Raw genomic sequence first — 22,939 nt, 5'->3', positions numbered from 1 at the left:
TTAATCTAAGTGTTTAGTAGCCTGAGGCACATTAACACTAGTAACAAATACATATTCTGTGGAGGTGACCACGATCTATATGTTGCATGGTTTCTGGCTCTAGATCTCTAGCATCTTCCTAAGCCCGCATTTCAAACTGCCTACTTGATAACATTAGTTGAATGTTTTATGAGCAATTTCTAATCCATCCATATAAGTTAATCTGGTTTTCTCAAACTGCTTCTCTTCCAGGTTTCCCATGTGTTTATTCAAGGTTTTTTTTTTTTTTTTACCTCACAGAATTAATAGGTCTGTGTTCCAATTCTTTTACTCTCAGTATGTCTCATAGACCTAGCTTGTTCTCAGTTCTGTTTGTGTTATTCCTTAGCCTGAAGTGTTGCCTCTTCCTTTCTTTCTTAATCATCCTTCAGGTCCCTGCTCATCCCTTTTATGAAACTGTCCTCAGCCTCCCATATGAAATTTATTTAGATTAAATAGGTAGAAGTAAATTGATCTTTTGCAAACATTTTTAATTTTTGCAAAGGTGTGAATTACCTCTGGTCCACTTTAATGTGTGAGCAAAAAATTAAAAATGAAAAAGAGCTGTAGAAGAATGCATATAGATGTTAAAATATATCATAGTCTTTTCATGCCTGTTTGACCTCCCATTCTTCATGTTCTTTTTTTCTTGGAGAGGGTCCATGAGAATGCCCCTCTGGGAGAAGAGGAGACACAAAAAAGTAGTTCCTGGCTCTATTTTTGTTCTTTGCTCCTCTCTGGTGATTTCTCCCCTGGGGTCAATTGGGCATAGATGATGAGACATTCATAGAACATGCAAGGTTTTGAGAGTTGACTGTTAATGTACTGTTTGAAAGTTTACTGACTCTATTCTAGAATTGCAGGACTTAAGAGGAATAAATTCCAGTTGCTCTGAAGGATCCATGATATGATCCAAGTGTGATATTCAGATTTTAAGATTGTATCATTCTCACATTTACTTTTACTTAGCACTTTTACTTTAAATTATGACCTTTGCATTTTAATGATCTTTTGTCTGTATGCCTCATTATTTGTTATGTATTTTATGCTATTTTATAGTATTTCTTATACTGTATTATCATTCATATTATTAAAATGTTTTCTTACAGTGTACTCTGGATTTCAGCAAAATTTGTCTTTCCTGTTCTGTTTTTATATTTAGAGAATTCTCCATTTTATAAATCTGGCTGGGAGGAAGCCTCCCTCCCATTGTACAAACTAAAAATGCCAGATAATTGCTTTACCAGTTCAGGCATATGACCTGGCCTCAGCCACTTGGATATTCCTATCCTGGACCTTGAGTAGAGCTTAATTATTTTTTGATAACACAGAATACCCCAAAGAATAAACAGACAAATTACTAGAAATAATAGGGGAATTTGTCAAGTGGCTGAATGAGATCGATTTATTTTTCTATATACCGGCAAAAAAAACATTTCTTCTAAATGTATTTTTCTAAAGAAGCAGGGATTCTGGAATATGTCTCAGTCTGGGATTGTGTCATGTTTCCTTATGATTAAATTCAAGTTTCACATTTTTTAGCAAGAACACCATAGAAGTGATATGGTATTCTTTTTCAGAGTCTCCTATTGAGATGATTTTGACATATCTCATTATCAGCATTGTTAACTTGTATCACTTGATTAAGGTGGTGTCTGACAGGTTTCTCTTCTATAAATAAGCTCTTTTTCCATATGTACTTAGAAGCTGTCTTCTGGAGTGACGCTTTGAGATCATACATATATCCTGTTTTTCTTCCTAACTTTTCTCAACTAATCATTCTTAATGATTCTTGTCTCTGACAATTATTATGTTTGCTGAATGGTGATTTCCTTGTTTCTTCTACATTAATTGGAATTTTGCAAGGAAAAACTATCCTTTTCTTCAATTTTATTTTGTTGGTTATTGATATCAGTGTGAAGTTGTGAATATTATGATAAATGTTTTACTTTGTTATTAAAATTGTTAAAATTTGGCCATTGGTTGCTCTTTCAATATACCCCATCATTTTTCCTTATATCCTAGCAGCGTAAGAAGTTCTCAGCTTATCTTGTATTTTCCCTGCCCCAAACCTGGAATCAGCCAGGTCCAGAGGGAACCTGGTATCTCTTAATTGGAGAGAAACCAATGAATTGGAGAGAAACAAACCTGGTATCTCTTAATAGGAAATACATGTATGCATGTATACACACATCTGTACATCTATACAGGTCTTAAGTCCATTTATCTGTATGTGTTAAAAATCACGAGTTTGTAATGACACCTTTGATTCCAGTCCAGTACTGCAGGGTTCATTCTAGCCTCCCCTAATTCCTTATTCTTACTAAGTTCCCCATTAGTGGGAAACTTAGCCTTATGATTCACAGTGTATCTGCTTACTTGCTTAATCCTAAATAAGCACCAAGTAGTTTCTGTATTGCTGATCTATTTAAACCTGTTGATTAAAGTTCATTTTCGAATTTCTTCAAGAAAGGTCCACATGAACAATTTTCCCAGAAGTCCTGGGTGGTCAAAGATGTTATCTTCTGCCTTTATTATTTGCTTGGGTATAGAAGCCCCAGTCACAGTTTCTTTTTTTAGGAGGTTGGAGGGGAGTGCTAGTGCTGAAGCCAGCTAGATGACCTTCCACGTTTCTCACTGCTTGCTGTAAGAAACCCATATTGCCCAGTTGCCCAAATGATTCTTTTTCCATCCTTAAAGCCTAGTAATCTTGCTCTAACACGTCTTGATTTCAACCATTGTGGATCATTTTTCCCTGGCACATAATATGGTCTTTAGGTATATAGAATCAAATCTTACTTATTTTCAGGAAAGAACTTTTGAATGTTCTTTTTATTGTGAACTTTTAAAGACAAGAAAGTTGAAAGAATTTTACAGTTAAAATATCTGCATTTATGACACCTATATTTTACTACTAAAGTTTTAGTATTCATTTATCATATCCCTACCTATCCATCCTTTATCCATCATTAATCCATTGTATTTATGTATCTTCTTTCAGGAATTGTCTTCAACCCATTTGCTCATTAAAAAAAAAAATTGTGTGGTGGTTTTTTGTGTGTTTTGTTTTTGAGTTGTCAGAGTTCTTTATATATACTGGATACTTTTACTTTGTCAAATATGGGTGTTTTGTGAGTATTTTCTCCTAATCCATGGAAGTCTATTCATGTTTTTCACATTTTCTTGGTGAGGAGAAGTTTTTTAATTTTGATGAAGTCTAATTAATTATTTTGCTTTCTAATTATTTTTCTCCATGACCTTAAGAAATCTTTGCCTAGCCCCAAATTGTGAAGATTATCTCTTTGGAAAACTTTGTTTTAATTTTTGTATTAGGTCTGCAGTCCATCTTGGGTTAATTTTTGTTGTGGTGTAACACAGTGTTCACGTTCATTGTTTTCAGGTGGGTGTTCATTTACTCCAGTACCAGTTGTTGAAAACACTTTCCTTTCCCCACTGGATTGCTTTGATGTCTTCATTGAAAATCCAGTGACCATATACATGTGGGTCTTTTTCTGTTCTGTTTCATTGACCTATAGGTCGATCCTTATGCATGTCCCTTACTATCTTGATTACTATAACTTTGAATAAGTATTGAAATCAGGTAGCGGATTAAGTCCTCCAATTTTGTTATTAGTAGAATTGATTTAGATTTTTTAGGTCCTTTGCATTTCCATGCACATTTTAGAATCTTCACAATCATTTCTAGTATCTAGTGTTGCTTCATAGTAGCAAGTGCTTTAACTGGGTGTTTTTTCTTTTAAGTTAGTGGGGAAATGTTTGGTCATGATTTTTCATCTGTTTTGTGGCTATCGATACAGGTTTTGTTTTGTTTTGTTTTGTTTTTGTTGATAGCTTTTGCTGAATTTCTCCTTTTTTTTCTTATATTTTTTGTATAGTTGCTGTGCTGGTTCCTTTTTTATGAATCATCGTAGAAGGAAATAGCTTTTTTTTTTTTTTTTTTTCCCTCCTTTAGGCCACTGGGTTACAGGAGGAGGAGGGGGTAAAGTAGTGTTCCAGACTAGTTGTTTTTTTAATCAAAGACTGTCTTTGTAGCTGTTACAGTCAGGCTGCTTCCTGCAAATATAGTTGGTCTGTGTAATTCTTCAGGCTACCTCTGATTATTGGAACCACATTGGATTCCTTTAGAGCTTGAGAAATTTGGTTAATATTTGTCTTACTGAAAATGGAGTTTGCAGTTTTGTATCTGTTTCTCATTGGTAATACTGTATAATGTCAGTGCTTCCTAGGCAAATTCTATTTAAGTGGCACAATCTTTTCTAGTTAGTTTAGTGTGCTTTCAGCCAGAGTTCAATTCCCTGAATGTTTTGAAACTTTTTCCCACCCAAAGCATCTGAAGATTACATTAGCCTCAGAGACAGTAGTCCTCTGTCTGGTTATGTTTTCTCAAGCTCTTATAATTACCTGTTAGTCCTCTTTTTTAAATAAAGGCAGAAGTACAGATACCATTCTCATTATTCTTTCATTCATTTATTGAAGTACTAAGGTGAAGAAGGTACTGGAGGAGATTTAAAAAAAAATCCACTAGACAAAAGATGGTGCTCTTAACTTGTAATCTAGCATTACAAAGGGATATTTTTTTCTCTACTTTTTTTTGTTGTTCTGCATTTGAAAAAAATATATTAATTATACATACACATGGCTGAAGAGTCCCAGTAGTCTACGGAGTTTGTTATTCTAAACAGTAGTCTCCTGTCTTCACTCTTCCTAACGCCCCTCTAATTTCCTTCTTTTCCCTTCTCCATGTTCTTCCCTCTGAGACCTTTTCCATCCTCTCACCCAGCTGGTTGGCAGCCAGGCAGACCAGACAGACCTCCCTATAATGCTCAGTGACATTATTCTTTGATCTTTTCAAAGAACTTTTAGTTTTATTGGCTTCATCATTTCTTTATTTTCCTGCTACATTAATTTCCATTCTTTATTACTTCTTCCCTTCTACTTTTAGTTTAGTTTTCTACTGCTTTTAGTTTGGTTTACTCTTTTTCTAGATCTTTAGATTTTTCCAAATTCTTAGAACTCCCCCCCCCACTTCTAGATTTTCTAGATTTTTTTCCCCTGAATTCTTAGGTTATTGGCTGGAGATCTTTTCTAATAGAGGCAATTTTAAGCTATAAATTTCTCTCTCAGTTCCACATTAGTTGCATCTCATAAATTTTGGTATGTCAAGTTTTACTTTCATTCAGATCAAAATACTTTCTAAATCCCCTTGGAATCTTCTTTGACCCATGGATTGTTTGGAAATGTATTGTTTAATTTTTACCTATTTGTAGACTTTCCAAATTTCCTTCTATTGTTTTATTTCTAATTCAGACCTTTTAAATTTATCAATACTTGTTTATAAGCTACCATATGGTCTATCCTGGACAAGATTCCATGTTGCTTAAAAAGGACGGATTCTGCTATTGTCCAAGAGGTGTGTTTTATAAATGTCTGTTAGATCGAGTTGGTAGTATTGTTCAGATCTTAAATAGACTTGCTGATTATCTGTCTCAGGTTTCTGGTTTTCATTTTAAATTACACATTACTGTGTAAGTGCATCAATAGTGTTTTGGGCCTGTAATTTTTTTAGCAGTTGTATTTTAAGATGTTTACTTAAGCATTTGTTACAGATCATACCCAAGTCAATTAGGAAGAAATGGTACGTACATAATATCCTATTAAATTTGCTTATAATTCAACCAGTATTTACCCAAACAGTGGTAAGTACTAGGCATATCTTTGAGTAAAACAAAGCCTCTTCCCAGTGAAACTTACAGAAAAAGATTAAAAAACAAATATACAATGCATTAAATGGTAATAAGTTCTTGAAGAAGAAGAATATTAGGAAGAATATTAATAATAAATAATTTTGGGTTTATAGAAAATTTATGCAAATAATACAGAGACTATTCCCTTGACTTAGCTTGCCATAATATTAACCACTTATGTAGCCATGACAAAACTATCAAAACTGGGAAATTACCATTGGTATAATACCATTGCTAAACTGTAGACTTTATTCAAATTAGGTGTTTTTCCACCTATGGTCATTTTTATGCTTTAGCAAACCAGCCCTAAATACCGCCTTGCATTTAGTTGTTCTGACTCATTAGTTGCCTTCTACCCATGACAGCTGGTTATACTTTCCTTGTCTTTCATGAACTCGGAGATCTCTATTGAGCACACTGGTCAGTTACATTGTAAAACGCCTCAGTCTGGATTTGTTTGCTATCTTCTCGTGATTGGACCATAGTTATGCATGTTTGGTGAGAATAACAGGACTTACCTTTTAAAAGGGTCACGCTGACTTCCTTGGAAAGGAAAGCAAAGAACCTGCTTAGGAAACCATTGTAATAATACAGGTGAGGCTTAGACTAGGATAATTGAAGAGGTGGTGAGAATTTGAATAGAATGTGTTCTGATTGGAAAAGTTTGAGAACTGTTGCTGTAGCATCAACTATTTAAGAGAAGGAAAGGAGGAAAGACTGTGATAGACATATTGGAAATGAAGTGTGTGTATGTTTGTTTATTCTTTTAACGGCTTGACCATTTTACTAGAAACTAGTAAGGCCAGCTGGTATTTATTAGCCTTTCTGATACGTCTGCATTGAATTTAAAGTATCATAAAGCCAAGCATTAGATGGATAGGAATAGCTTTTCCTTTGACCCTAGGGACATAAAATTTATTATGAGCTGCCAGTCCCATTCTAGCTCATGGGGTCCTTTTAGTGCTTTTGATTTGTCACTTGTACACATTAGTTTTCTGGAATTTTCTTTGGTTCCTTATTATGTAAAGTAACATCTGTTTTTGGCCCCAAAAGGGTTAATAAGGACTGGACTTACTTTCCTGCTATAAGCAGCTAGAAGGCTGAACAAAATATGATTCCTTTGTTCTCGGACATTGGACAGCAGACTGTGCACGACAGGATTCCCTGAGACAGAAAAATAAGTGCAGTGAATACCACAATTTCCCCAACTTTCTGCCTGGAGATGCATTCCAGATCACACTGCACAAGGGCAGTCACAGGGAGAGCAAGGGGAAACTGCAGAACGGAGTTGCAGAAAGGAGACTGCTGCACAGAAAATGAGAGTAACTTTGGGTCCTTGTTATATTGGGGCACGTGTGCACAGGGTACACTACACAAGTCTGGGGAGAAAAATGATCAGGGGTCTGCAACCTGAACATTGCCATTGCTCATGCACTTTGAGTTCTGATGGGCCTGAATGGCAAGTCCTTGGTAGTCACCCAGGACATTTACTGGAGAATCCAGAGGAGTCAAACTGTCTTTGAAGTGGTCATTCGAGGCCCACCCACCCCAGCAAAGCTAAAAAGAGGCCTGTGGGGGTCAACTGATCCACAGATAACTGCCTGCTTAAATAAAGCCCAGTGCTTTAAAAAAAAAAAAATTAAGACACTCAAAAATGCAGGATTTATGATGTCTGTCGTCAAATAAGAAAGGGCTATCATGCCAAGAAGAAAAAAGTGAACCATAACTAAGAGAAAATTTAGCTGATAAAAACAAATCTAGAAGAGATAGAGGTGATAGAATTGGAAGGAAAGGACAACAAAACTATTACAGATGTTTTCAAGTACTTAACACACTGAGGAATGGAATGGAAGATGTATAAAGAATCAAATGGTAGAACATATAGCAATGGAAAGTACATCTCTGAAACTTAAAATTTACTATATAATCTTAACAGATTAGATACCAAAGGAAAGGTCATTGAATTTAAGAATGACAGTAGAATTTACCCAAAATTAAGAATATAGAGAAAAAGACTGAAAAAGTACAGTGTTATTCACCGCATTTATCTATGAGATAATAGTAACTGCTCTACCATATGAGAGTCCAGATTGGAGAGGAGAAAGAAGGAATAATCACTGAAATTTTTCCACTTTTTGAAGAAAAGTGTAAATCCTTAGATTTAGGAAGTAAAAAAAAATCCAAGCAGAATAAACACAAAACCACTGTCAGGTATGTCATAATCAAATTGCTATAAACAGATAAAGGGCAGGTCTAGAAAGAAGCCTAAGCAAAGATACACTATACACAGAAAAAGAAGAGTAAGACTACTGTAGATTCTTGTTAGAAACTATGTAAGTCCAAGACAATGGAACAATGTCTTTAAAGTGCTAGAGGAAGAGCCTGCTTTTTTTTTTTTTTAATTTCTAAATTTTTAGATGAATTGTCTTAAATCTCATCAGTCAACATTACAAAGTATTCATGCTACATACACCCTCATGACACCCAGGTATGTGCGTGTCTGTTAGAGCAGTATACAGATACAGTGTAACCTCTGTCCAGATAACAATGGTGTTTTTCTCAGAATTAGCACAAAGAATCAAAGGGTACCTTGATCCCTTCTACTAGTTGGCAGCCTAAAGGCTGGTCCACACTGAATGTGTGCTTGGCCTTCTGCTATGTCATGGGCTGTAGACCATTGATTAGTGAGCTTCTGAGTTGTTAGCAAATTCTTCCACAATCTTTGTTTGAGATTTTAAGTGTAATTTCTTTCATTACTCGATAGAGTGAATAAAGAAAAATGAGTAAGGATATAGAAGACTAGTACAATGCTATCAACCTAATGATACAAAATCTTAAGAGGTTATTTAGGAGGTAAATATCTAAGGTGGTGGATATTGTTGTTATTTTTATGACCTCTTTTCCGAAGACTATCTTATGGCCTATTGACTAATTCAGACTTTTAAAAAAATTGGATTATAGCTGACATACAATATTATGCTAGTTTCAGATGTACAAGATAGCGATTCAGTATGTTTATATATTTTAAAATGATTACCATTATAGGTCTAGTTACCATCTGTCACCATACAAAGTTGTTACAATATTATGGGTTCTATCCCTATGCTATACATTACATCTTCATAACTTACTTACTTTATAACTGGGAGTTGGTACCTCTTAATCTCCTTCACCTCTTTCACCACCTCCCATCCCTACAATCACTAGCTCTCCCTATCTAGGAGTCTCTTTTCATTCTGTTTGTAAATTTGTTGTGTCTTTTAGATTCCACATATAAGTGAAATTATATTGTATTTGTCTTTGTCTGGCTTATTGACTATAGGTCCACCTGTGTTATCACCAATGGCAAGATTGCATTCTTAGCTATCGCTGAACAGTAGTCCACTTTGTAGATCACATTTTCTTTGTCCATTTATCCATCAGTGGGCACTTGAGTTGCTTCTGTATCTTGCCTATTGTAAATAATGCTGCAGTGAACATCAGGATACATAGTATCTTTTCAAATTAGTGCTTTTGTGGGTTTTTTGGTTTTTTTTTTTTTTGGTTGGTTTTTTTTTTGGATAAATACCCAGAAGTGGCATTCCTAGACCATATGGTAGCTGTATTTTATTTTATTTTTATTTTATTTTATTTTATTTTATTTTATTTTATTTTTAAAGGTCTTATTTATTTATTTGACAGAGGGAGAGAGAGATCACAAGTAGACAGAAAGGCAGGCAGAGAGAGAGGGGGAAGCAGGCTCCCTGGTGAGCAGAGAGCCCGATGCGGGGCTCGATCCCAGGACCCTGAGATCATGACCTGAGCCAAAGGCAGAGGCTTAACCCACTGAGCCACCCAGGCGCCCCTGTTAGCTGTATTTTAATTTTTTTGTGGACCCTCTGTACTGTTTACCAGAGGAGGCTGCACTGACTTATTTGCCCACCAACAGGGTACCAGGGTTTCCTTTTCTTCTGCCAACACTTGTTGTTTCTTGTCTTTTTGATACTAGCCATTCTGACTGGTTGGAGGTGGTATTTCATTGCTGTTTTGATTTGCATTCCCCCGGTAATTGTGATAGGGAGCATCTTTTCTTGTGCCTTTGTTTGTGTCTTCTTTGGAGAAAATGTCTATTCAGATCTTCTGCCCCCATTTAAGTCAGGTTTTTGAGGGTTTTGTTAGAGTTGTATCAGTTCTCCATGTATTTTGGATAGCCACCATTACAGATATCTCCTCCCATTCCGTAGGTTGCCTTTTCATTGTGTTCCTTTTCTGTAAGTGGTTTCCTTTACTGCGCAATGTACTGTGCAATGTCGATGGTTTCCTTTACAGGAGAGAGGCAGGGAGTGGCCCTGTGGAGATAAAGCCTGGCTGGCCGGCCCTCTAGAGGTCAGGTGGGCAAGAGCTTTCTTCAGAGGCTTCCCAGCACGGTTTCCTTAGCTGGTACCAGAAAGGATGGATTCTCTTGTAGAAAAGTGACACCAGTTAACAGGCATTTAAGCAAATCTTTTGCAAGTTATGTCAGTTAGCATGCAAAATAAGGATTCCGTGTAATTAGATATTAGATATGGTTCACTTGAGTTCCATACTTTTTATTACGTATTACACAATAAATCTGCACTTGCATCCACTCATCTTAGCCCACCTCTTGAATAGCCTGTTGGGGAGAGGGAACCGGTCTTTTTCATCTCTGTATTCCTTTTCCCTTGGCTCGGCAAATCAGTGGCCCTTCATAAATGCTTGTCATATTGCATATCAGGTTGTTGCTTAAACATTAAAATTTGTATAAACCAATTCTGATCATATTCTCCAAAATTAGAGCTGATGAGTGGTAAGATACTCATTGGTTACACATGTCTGTGAATAATTTATTGAAAGAGAGATCACTGACTAATGTTTGGGTTTATGTGGGAAGAATACGGAGGGGTTTGAGTTATGTGCCCATTTTATCTCCGTAGCTGTTAAGAGTTTGAAGGATGTGGTGTTACTGCCTCACTCCTCATTCTTTAATTTTAATAATAAAAATAGAAATCACTTTCAGTTAACAGAAATTAAAGGTAAAATACTTTTCCAGAAAACCCTTTATACAACTTTTTATAGCTTAATAGTTTTGTAATTTCCAGGGTTAAGCTTAATCTTTTTTTTCCGTTTGTTTTTCTCCAGTATTAAGTGTTTGGCAGTCTCTATACCCTAGATCATATTTTATGGGTCATTGATTCTTTTGACAATTGAGCATTTTAATATAATCTGAGAATGTATTTAAAATTGGTAGGGAGTATTAGATCTCTATTTGTATATAATTTATTGATTGAGTGATTGATTGAGATAGACTGCACAAGTGGTGGGGAGGGGCGGAAGGAGAGGGAGACAGGGAATTCTAAGCAGGCTCCACACCCAGCACAGAGCCCAAAGCAGAGCTTGATTCCAGGACCCTGAAATTTTGACCTGAGCCAAAATCAAGAGGTTTAACCAGCTGAACCATCCAGGCACCCCTGTTTGTATATAATTTTAAAATACACAGGTCTGATAAGCATTTATTTCTAACTCTGGGTAAAGTGCTTTTGACTTGGGTTCTCATTATAAGCCTAATAATAATGACGATAATAAGAATACAGACAACAGCTTTTTATTAGTGGTTTTAGCATTAAGTGTCATAGTCTCTAAGGTGTTTTTTCCTCCTGCCTTTTTTTTAATAGGATAGGAAAGGAGGGCTCACGAAAGTGACTTACTTTAACTTAATACAGGCCAAGTAGCTACGGAGACAGATCTTGAACCTAGGTTTTAGGATTGTAAGTGGAGAAATCTTTCCCTATAGCGTGGTGCATCTGTGATTAACTCACTGCTTATAGTTTGGGTGTTTCAGAAGAAGCAAAAATAGTTTCTGTACCATTTTTTCTACTGAATCAGAGACCACTGAACGTAATAAAAACTGACCTCTGTTTATTGTATTAGTAAGTACTCCATGATATATTGTAGCGCAATAAAATAGAATACAGAAATGCAAATCCATGTCTCAAAATTAGATGCCATGCTTTCCTTTAATGTTGTAATTATTTATTTGAATTCAGTATTAAAAGTTAAAAATTTAAAAACAGTGATGTATGTGTATTTTTTTTTTCTTTTCCCAGACAGATAGTGATTATGTACACAGTGTTGTAACCAACTTGGAGAAAGAGTAAGTTCTTAATTATGAAAATGATAATATTTTAGTTACTTTTACTTACTGGCTTTTTGCTAAAAGAAAATGCCTCTTTTATAGTTCATTTCTCTGTGTTTAGTGTTCATTGGGTCACTATCATTGGTCTTTTACGTTGTCATAAAGTAGGTGGATATACGGTTTTCTGATCATGGACGAATTGGTGTATTTCAGTATAGAAAAGATTTGAATGCCATACATATGTAACTCTGTCAATGAATTATTGATCTTAAAGACCATAGAGAGGATCATACAAGATTACTTACGTCTTTCACCCTCAGTTGACCAAAAAACACTCTGCTATCAGGGTGGATAGTCTTGTAGTGGTTGTAGCTTGTTGTAGTTGTAGTAGTTCCAAATCTCAGTGCTAAACTATGGCTAAATCTGTTCTATTCTGCGAAGACTGAGTAACAGTTTACTGTGAGCAAGCACTTAGCAGCTAACAGGGGGAAAGCTTAGTAAGTTTCTGATATTAGTTTTTGTAACACTGCCTTCATAGTTTTAATAGTGATACCATAAAAACTTGTCATGATACGTTTCTTCATTGACTTTTACCTGTTTTTGCCCTAAAGATGTATCTTTTACTTAAAAAGCCAAAAGGAAGCAACAATTATTTGTCAACCCTAGATTTAAAATACTGCGGTTCTTACTTTGTCTATCAAGATGCTGAAACCAGAAACTTTTTAAAAACCTATGAAGAGTGCAGAACTAAATTGTGCACTTGTTGTGTTTTTCCTTCAAGTGCTCCATTTCTAGGCAGCCCTTTATATAAACAGAATTTAGTATAGATTCCTCAAATACAGGGCACTCATTAGTGGCCCCTCCTCCCCTTGGCCACATGGTCAGGTCTTTGGGGTTTATGCTGTGATTTTTGTCATTTCTCTTCTTCCTCAGTGTGTAGGAACACCAAGCCCAGAAAAAAGTATGATGAAGCATGAACCACATTTGTGTAAATGCGGGTAGTTGCACAAGGATTTTGTGGAGATTTGCAAAAACTAAATGAGGGGAATGCAAACGTGGAAGGAATACACTTGAGTTAGTCAAGCTGATCACAAAAGCTTGATCACGGGTTTTCTCAACCTTGGCATTATTGACACGGGAGGCGAGATAATTCTTTGTCGTGAGGACCCTCGTATGTGTCTAGGGTACTGAGCACCCTCCTTGATGTCTGCTGCTAAGGTCAGTAGTACAGTTAGGACACAGTAGCCCACAGTTAGGACAACCGGATTCCTCCAGACGTTGCTCCATGTATGAGACAGACACACACACATTCGTTAGTTTGTTTTTCTTCAATTCTCTATTGTCTGTGATACCTTCATTTTGATTTTTTAAAATTCTGATACTTTTTAGGAATATAATACATGCAGTTGGCTTAGGATTTCTGTGCTTCTCTAGGGATAGTAGCATTTTTTACACTGTTTTTAAAGCATTATTTAAAAAAAAAACCCTTTGTGTTATTCGAAAAATTCATATTTTCTGGCAAGTAAAATCGATGATGAGCTACTTCCATGAGCACACAGTGACCCTAACAGTATACCTCACTGATGTATTTTATGTTAAGCACACTAAGTTGAGCATTAAGATAGATAAAATCCCACAGAGCTTAAATAACTCAGCTAATCTTTCTTATGACAGATTTTCTAAAGAAATCAGTTCTGGCTTGGTGGAAATAATATCCCCTCCTGAAAGCTATTATCCTGACCTGACAAACTTAAAGGAGACATTTGGAGACTCCAAAGAAAGAGTAAGGTGAGCCTGTGTTGTTTAAGATCCCTCACTCTTGTGAGTGTGATATGGAATAAATGTTTACCATGTAATAAGTATTTATTGGAATGTAACACATTTTACAACTCAGCTAATTTGTGAGAGCTAATGCATTTTTGGTTATTTGATTGGAAAATATGCAGTTTATAATGAGAGGTTGAATTTGCTCTGTGCAGTAACTTTTTTTTTTAAGATTTTATTTATTTGAGAGAGAGAGAGCATGTGCACACACAAGCTGTGGGGAGTGGCAGAGGGAGAGGGAGAAGCAGGCTCCCCACTGAGCAGGGAGCCCGATGCAGGGACTCAATCCCAGGACCCCAGGATGATGACCTGAGCTGAGGGCAGACACTTAATCACGGAACCACCCAGCCACTCCATTCTATAACTTTTATAACTGCTGTTCTGTGGGTTATGACTTAAGATATATTCAGAATAATGCAAAAGCTAGTTCAGATAGAAACCTAACATCTGTATGCAAAGTAAATGAGTACTGATTCAGTGGAAGTGATAAAAACAATATTACTGTTTTGCAGAATTATATTGTAATAATATAAAAATCCAGTCAACCAGATTTGTCTCTAAATCTCTAAAATTGAAGGACTGAAAACTTTTATTGTATTGTTATTAAAAACAATGTAATCTAAGAGATACTAACATTAGTTTTGAATTTTATGTCACCAGAAAAAAGGAAAAAATCATGTTTTGGGAAGAGATTATATTTCTTGAGTTGTTAATTTGTCTGAAAGATGGATATAACCCTCTAATCAGTTGTCTCTCAAGAAATATTTTAGTTCTAAAAAATTTGGGAATGGTTCTGGTAAATTCTAGGTGGTCTCATTAAATTCAGAACAACTTCCAAGGTATATTCTGGAGAAGTTTACTTTGTATGATTCAAACCCTTTTTTTTGTTTGTTTTTTGTTTTTTAACTTGTTTTTACAACTACTTCTCTTATTCAGCATTAGTCTGTTTCTGTAGGTTACTAGGAATTCCCTGAAAGGACTTAATAATGTAAACTTTAATGTGTTTTGGGTTTTTTAAGCATTCAGTACAATATTTTATTAATTTCTGCCTTCATGCAAAGCAGTGATCCTCAAAGTATAGTTCTTGAAGGACCATTTCCCAGAAGCACTAAGATATTACATTTGAAAAAAGGGCCTTCAGTCGAAGGAGTTTGGAAAATAATAGACTGAAAGTTTTTTATTCAACAAATCTATTTACTGTTGGATGTTTCCATGCCTGTGATATATGAATATGTCTCCAGAAGGGGGATATATATGATTTGCAAATTTACTTGACATTAGACTCCTTTTTTCCTCAGGACATCTTGGCGATTAGTGTTTTGATAAAGGTTTCGTTAGAGAAAAGTGAATTCTCTTTCATGCTCTCCTACATGGGTGTATCCTATGTGTACATATATAGATACACAGGTATCTGTGGGTCGACAGATATTTTGTATATATGGTCTACTGTGTGTATGCAATGTATGTATATATATTATAAAATGTAACATGTAGTAGGCATTATAAAATATTTACATTGAATCTTATTTTGCTAAATTTGAGTCTGATTCCTAACTCATTTCTGAAAATTTTTATTTTAGATGGAGAACAAAGCAAAACCTAGATTATTGTTTTCTAATGATGTATGCTCAGGAAAAGGGAATATATTACATTCAGGTAAGTATGGTTTGTCCTGTAATGTTTTTCACACTTGTAAGGAAAAAGTAATATCCAGAGTATATGTTCATTAAAACAGGAAGTTTTGAAAGTGTAAGCCTTCTAAGATGTATAAGATGATAACAGTGTATCAGAGAGCAGAAGGGTTCGTCACAGTCACAGTCACTGAGAATGTGGGCTCTGCTGTTCCGTTCTCTGGTTTAGCACAAACACTAGCTTTCCACTTAATGGTGTGATGGTGGGCAGGTCACTCATCTCTTTCCTCTTCTCCTGTCCCTCCATCTTTGCTCTCATTCTGCCTCTCTCCCCTGTTAAAAAGAGCTAAAGTTTAATTACTTGGCAGACTTTAAAGAAGGATTTTTTTATAGTAGTTTTTTTTTTTTTAAGATTTATTTATTTATTTAGTTGACAGAGAGACAGTGGGAGAGGGAACTCAAGCAGGGAGAGTGGGAACACTGAGCAGGGAGCCCAAAGTGGGGCTCCATCCCAGGACCCTGGGATCATGACCTGAGCCAAAGGCAGACACTTAACAACTGAGCCACCCAGGAACTCGGATTTTCTGATAGTTTTTTTGTTGGTCTTACAGTAATACAGTTTTCTTTCTTCTTCTTTTTTTTTTTTAATGGTACAATACATGAACATTTATATTGAAGATAGTAAAACTGACATTTAGCTGTAATGGTCCAGCTTTTAGCAGCGTGGCTCAGAGACTAAGTCTGTCATGATACGGCTTTTAAGTTAGCCAGGTAGGCAACAACTTAAATAATTGCAGGAGGTTCTTGTTTCTTCCAAATCTCATTCTCCTTAGTGACTTAAGCTTCAATTTTACAGTTGGAATTTCATCTTTATTTCATCTTTATTCCTTGTTCAAAATGCAGATACCCCTGAGTGGCGAAGCACACTAAGCCTGTCAGTTACTTTCTGTTTGTTTGTTTTTTTAGTATAAAAAGTTTATTAGATCTTTCCCTGAAAGGAGGTTTTGATGAGAGTTGCAAGAAGAGGCTCTGGGTCCCTGAATCAGAAAGGAAGTAAATGGCTTTGCAGCTGCTGGCAGGGGTTTGAGAGGGAAGGAAAGAAAGAGAAGCCTGCTTTTCCGTGGTAGGGCAGTCTTATGGAGCACAGACTTTGTCTCCTTGGACATTTTATCTTGGGCCATGTGCGTTCAAATGTGCAGGCACCCTCTCTTGGTTCTCAGTTTGGGAAATGTTAATGATGATAGGGTCAGAATATAACATTGTGTGTACAAGAGTTGGGAGTATAAAAACATAGTATCCTTTAAATGTCTTAGAGAAGTCTTACTTTAATTTTAAGATAATAGCTTCAAAACATTTTATTTCATGTGCCCCATATTATTATAGTTGAATCTTGCTGTTTGTTCTAGGGCCTCTGTATATTTACATGATGGTCAAGAACTTTATGGAGAGCATTTAAAAGTGTAGTTACGTTGCTTTTAAAATGGGTTTTAAATTTATCTCTAACCATAGAATTCATAGACTCTTAAAGCTTTTTTTTGTGTGTGTGTGTACGTGGAGTATAGAAAAAGTAAGCGTTTAGGAAATTAACAAAAGGATAGGGTGAAGAAAGAGGATAAGGCAGGGGTGCCTGGGTGGCTCAGTCCGTTAAGCATCTGCCTTCGACTCAGGTCATGATCCCAGAGTCCTGGGATAGAGTCCCATGTTGGGCTCCTTGCTCAGTTGGGAGTCTGATTCTCCCCTGCCTGCTGCTCCGCCTGCTTGTGCTTCCTCTCCCATTCTCTGTTAAAATCTTAAAAAAAAAAAAAAAAAAAAAAAAGGATAAAGAAAACTTTGGTTAAGCAGGGTGTGTATATGTGGTGTTAGAACCACAGTAGCTATGAACTGACACTTAAGACACACTTCACACGTCGTACATTTTTCTTTCCAACTTACGCTTTACACATACTTACTCATTTAATACAACTCTTTTTTGCAAGAACAAGATCATACTGTACCTGCTGTCTCATAGCCTGTTGTACTATTGTTTCACTTATGGTAGACACCTTAACAAGCCAGTGATTACAGGTAGGAATACTTTTTAATCACTTATTGAAGTATCATTATTCAGATATCATAATGACCTTATTCTTGGTCATTGAGATTGTTCCCAACTCTTTAGTTGTGTCACAGATGAATCCAGTGAACATCCCTGTAATTGCCTAATTTTCTCAAAAATTATGCCTCCAAAAAGGAGTTGCTTCGTATTGAAGTCTTCACATGATTTCATATTATATAGAATTCTCTCATTGAGTTCATTATGAGCTACAAAGTGGGAAAAACAGATTAGCCTGAAAAGTCCTCAGTTTAATATTGGTTTTAACTATTTGTGAAGGATAGAGTTCACCCAGCAAAATGGGGGAGAATTAGTGTGAGGAAGCAAAGGGATTTAGTACAGACTTGATAATTATGCTAGGTGTGTATCTTCGTGTTGCATCTGCTGGGATGTAGCCTATCCAGGACTTTGAGAGAGTGCTTTTAAAAAGGCAGCCAACTCTATGTTCAGCACAGGCATATTCCTAAAGGAGAAAAAAAAAGGCCACCTGTTCTAATGTTATGTTTATGGCTTGGAATGAAGTTTCCTGTCACAGAATCTCACACTTTGGTACAGTGCTGTATCACAGCTAACTTGGAATTGAAGAGTGTCTTCTAGAATGCTGTTGAGTGTTTCCTACCGAATCGTGTCACAATGCCCATTTCGTGCGGTTGTCCCGGCTGTTGTGATGCTGACATTAATCAGTGGGCTTGGTGGCCAGCCTCATCTCTCCTCTATGTAAAGCTCCCCAGCAGCCACTCCCCCTGTGATTTCTGAAATCATTGATTATTTTTCCCCAGATAAGTCATTTCCTTAGAGGTGGCCAAGTGATAATTTTCTAATTCTGTAACTTGCAGTGTTCTTAGAAGCTGAGTTCTTGTGTAAAGAACTTCCCCTCCTTGTCTGTCTGGTTACCTTAAAAAACAGTTCACTAAGGAAAGGCAGAATAAATGCCTATTCTTTCTTTTCATTAATTCTTCTAAAGTTGGTATCTGAGAAATCTCCAGTGGTGGTCATTTAAAAAACATTATTGTGAACTCATGGATTTTTAAAATAGATTTGATTTGCCTCAGTCCTTGCAATCATTATTTACGATTGGTACATCAGAAACCAGTGGGAATCTCTTCACGTTGGCTCATGGGACGCCTGGGTGGCTCAGTTGGTTAGGCGTCTGCCTTCAGCTCAGGTCATGATCCCAGAGTACATCGGGCTCCCTGCTCAGCAGGGGTCCTGTTTCTCCTTCTGCCTGCCACCCCCCTTCCTTGTACTTTGTCTCTCTCGCAATATCTGTCAAATAAATAACATCTAAAAAAAAAAAAAAATTGGTTCTTAGATTCCTTCCATGTAAGTCCAGCAATCTTTGATCACTTCTTTGCTGATTGGCACAAGATTTGCACATTTCCTAGAATCAGTCATTTCTCTCAAGGAGTCTTGTTCTTTGTAGAAGCAAATAGTATTTAGGACCACAATCTGGGTGCATGAGATGCTCATTGCTCTTAAGATGTCTTTGCTTCTAGGCCTTTTAGCAAAGAAAAGAGTATTGTATTTCTTAGGAAGAAACTACAAGCTCATGTTGATAGCCCCAAGTCTAATGAAGATTTTAGGGCTTTGTTTTTAATAACATTAAAAGTCTTGGTTTTTAATAACATTATCCTATTAACATAATTCTTTTATTCTACAGTATGTCTGAAATAGTTTCAAAATAGTCATACCAGTATCACTACTAACTCTTAGACTGCTGAATGCTATTTAAGTTTTTTTGTCCTTTTTTTCCCTCCTTAGACTATATCCTAATACGGATATATAGTAAAAATTCTGTGTTTGAAAGCCACTGGAAGAAATTCTTTATACTCTTTGACTATGCTGCCAAATTGATATGAAACTTGGTTTAATTGTTTCATTTCATATTCAGTTTTTAGGAATTTTTATCCTTTTTAGTAATTACAAAAAAATTCCAAAGTCAGAATTGCATAAACTAAGATATACAGAAGTCTCACTTTCATTCCCATCACTCTGTTTTCTCCCTTCCTTATGGATAACCACCATTAGTTTTTTTTTTCTCTTTCTTTCTTCCTTCTTTCTTTCTCTCTCTCTCTCTTTCTTTCTTTTTTTAAGATTTTATTTATTTGAGAGAGTGAGCATGGGGTGGGGCAGGGTGTGTGGCAGGAGAAGGAGAAGTGGACTGCCCTCTGAGCAGGGAGCCCAATGCGGGGCTCCATCCTAGGACCTGAGATCATGCCTGAGCAGAAGGCAGACCCTTAACAGACTGAGCCACCCAGGCACCCCTAGTTTTTTTTTTTGTTTTTTTTTTTTTAATTTCTCTTTGTACTTAAAAAAAAAAAAATTAAGCCAAAATGTAATATATAAAGTCTTCCATATATAATATTCTAATATATAATGCTTGGTTTCTGATAGCACATTTGCATGTTATAAAAACAGTATTTTACATCTTTTTTTTTAATCTTCCCTCTGTGAACTAGTGATCACTAGTGAGTTGTAAGATTTTAGTTCAAGATTGCTCTTGCCATGCCAAAATACCTATGTCATAGAAGCACATATGTTCCTAAAAATCCTGTACCTAAGGGTTCATAGCAGCTTTATTTGTGCTAACCAAAACCTGGAAATAAGCCAGATGTTCTTCAGGTGACACATCTCTACCACAGACATGGAATAATGAAAAGAAACAAACTGTGGATACACACAACAGTTTGTGTGAGGCAACCGTGGGGACTTTAAAATCCAATCTTGAAAGCTTACGTACTGTATGATTCTATTTGTATGGCATTTTTGAAATCACAGGATTGTGGAAATGAGAACAGGCTGTTGGTTACTGGATGCTGAAAGTGCGGAAGGGAGGAGGTGGCTGTCGATCTAAGGAGTAGCAGTAGCAGAAGAATGCTCGTGATGGAATTGTTCTCTCTCTGAAAATTACATGGAACTAAATACACACGCACGCACACACGCACACACACACCCCTAACACACCTGAATGCTATAAGACTATTGAAATTTAATAAGATCAGTCAATTATACGGTCAGTCAAGTGTAGTGCAGTTACACTAGAGGATGTTAGATTGGGGAAAACTGGGTGAAAGGTATTAGGGATCTCTATATGTTGTCTTAGAGCCACATAGGAATCTACTGTTACCAAGTTTTTTAAAAAGTGAAGTTGCTTATATACAGAAATCTGTTGGATTTCTGTACACTAATAACAAAGTAGCAGAAGAAGGAATTAAAACAGTCGGCTTCCATTTGCACCAAAAAAGAATAAAATACCTAAGGTTAAACTCTAACCAAGGAGACGAAAACATGTCCTCTGAAAACTAAGACGGTGATGAAAGAACTTAAAGATGATACAAACAAATGGAAAGATATTCCATGCTCATGGAGCGGAGGAGTTAGTATTGTTAGAGTGTCCATACAGCCCAAAGCAACCTACAGTGCAATCCCTATCAAATACCAACAGCGTTTCCCCCAGAACTCGAACAAATAATACTAAAATTTGCATGGACCCACAAAAGACCCTGAGTAGCCAAAGCAGCCTTGAGAAAGAACAGCAAAGCTGGAGGTACCACAATCCCAGACTTCAAGCTACCTGAGACCGGAAAGCGTAGGAATGAAAACATTATAGTTCAAGCTCAAAGACAGACACATGGACCAATGGAACAGAATAGAGAGCCCAGAAGTAAAAGTGAAGTTGTTCGATGAGACGTGAGAGTGGAACAAAGCAGTTTTCCTAATTGAATGTAAAATGTGAGTTGGCAACCAGAATGAGTGTACCAACTTTTAAATAGGGCTTTGACTATTTCATCTACATCTCTGTGCATGTAATTAGTCCCCATCTTGTTTTTGAAGTTACCTATCGGAAAAGTTTGTAGCTGCCTGATACTAGGGATCATCTTGGCTTTGGGTGAAGACGGTGTTTAGGTTTGAGCGTGGGCCCCTCTTCTTTCAGAGGAAAGTAAGGTGTCAGTGTGGTTCTGTGCTTTGTCTAGTTTCCCCTCCAGCTTCCCTAAAGCTCTGGAGGCATAGAACATGTTTTCACCAGTGTATTCTCTAGGGTTAGTACACAATAGAAGGCTCAGTAAAATATTTGGTGGGTCCATGTCCTGTCTTTCCAAATACTCCTACTGTTTCTTCACAGGGTAAAACAAAGAAAGCTTGTAGGATTTAAATACATGAAAAAATTTACGTATAAAAATAAGTGAAAATTGCTTAGCCCAGGTAACTAGAAGTGAGAACAGGAAATTAAAAACAGGAAAAAAATTTTTAGGGTATTAAAATCACCTTTGACTTGGAAATTTTATGAGAGGAGATCCTGGGGAGGAAGTCTTATGCATGTACTTAGTCCCTGATCTTTGTCAGCTCCCAGTTAAATTGGTAAATATTCCAAGCATAAATAACACGTGTGCCGGCAGAGCATAGGGGGTTAACTGGCACTCTGAATTGCCACAGTTTCTTAAGTATCTTGAAGATATCATTTATTTGTTTATATTACTTAACAGGATATTTATTTTAGAGAGAGGGAGAGAGAGCAAGGAGAGGGGCAGAGGAAGGGGGAGGGAGACTCTCAAACAGACTCCCCGCACTGAGCACAGCCTGATGCGGGGCTCGATCTCATATCCTGAGCTGAAATTAGAGTCAGACACTTAACCAGCTCAGCCACCCAGGGGCCCCTAAAAATAGCTTTTAAAATTTCAAAAGTAAACTTTCCGGAATCTGTCCTACAGAAATGAAAAGCACTAATACGTAAATATAAGCAGATTTATTGCATCATTGTTTGCATTGACAAGAAGTGAGAAACAAGCTGGATGTATGTGTACAATGAGGGAAGAGTTGACTGAATTGTTTAAAGTTGATATCATGGAATATTAAGCATCTACTAAATATTTATTAGCCTGGAAAGATATTCATGATATAGTAAGAGGAAAAGAAGACAGTGTGGTAATAAGATCCCTTATTTACAGAAATGTAAATGGGAATGGGAACCTGAGTACAGATGGGTCTTTTTGTGCTGTGTGGCCCTATAGAAGGCATCAAATGGATGCCCACCCAACTTTTTTTAAAAATTTTTTTGTTTTTTAAAGATTTTATTTATCCATTTGAGAGAGAGAGAGAGAGCATGAGAGGGGAGACGTCAGAGGGAGAAGCAGACTCCCTGTGGAGCTGGGAGTCTGAAGAGGGACTCGATCCCGGGACTCTGGAATCATGACCTGAGCTGAAGGCAGTTGCTTAACCAACTGAGCCACCCAGGTGCCCACCCACCGAACTTTTAACATTGGTTACCACAGCTGGCAGGCTGGAGGGCAGAGAAGGAAAGTTACTGGCTTTTTGACTTAGTACATGTATTATGTAAAAATTTTTTAAAAATTTAAAGGCTTATAAAAATTCTCTTCCTTTGAAAAGTAAAAAGGGTAGTGTGAAATTGTGTTGGGCACTATGAAAGGACCAAAAAAGGGTATTCATGGAGTGGACTGATTTCCCACAGTAAGGGAGT

At 36.6% G+C, this 22,939-nt stretch overlaps 1 protein-coding gene across 4 annotated transcripts in view; it reads left to right on the top strand.

The window, feature by feature from the left end:
* LOC111155896 (mannosyl (alpha-1,3-)-glycoprotein beta-1,4-N-acetylglucosaminyltransferase, isozyme A) overlaps positions 1–22,939 on the top strand; it is a 109,663-nt gene that overhangs the window by 66,027 nt on the left and 20,697 nt on the right. For all 4 annotated transcript variants that reach the window (XM_022516359.1, XM_022516358.1, XM_022516357.1 and 1 more), the window contains 3 exons: positions 11,888–11,934; positions 13,591–13,704; positions 15,321–15,396. In XM_022516359.1, the coding sequence (XP_022372067.1) occupies positions 11,888–11,934; positions 13,591–13,704; positions 15,321–15,396 (237 nt within the window). The remainder of the gene's footprint in view (positions 1–11,887; positions 11,935–13,590; positions 13,705–15,320; positions 15,397–22,939) is intronic.

Source organism: Enhydra lutris, unplaced genomic scaffold, assembly GCF_002288905.1.
Source record: "Enhydra lutris kenyoni isolate GAN:26980312 unplaced genomic scaffold, ASM228890v2 scaffoldscaffold44, whole genome shotgun sequence".
NCBI lineage: Eukaryota > Metazoa > Chordata > Mammalia > Carnivora > Mustelidae > Enhydra > Enhydra lutris.
This window is presented reverse-complemented; position numbering and strand designations above follow the sequence as displayed.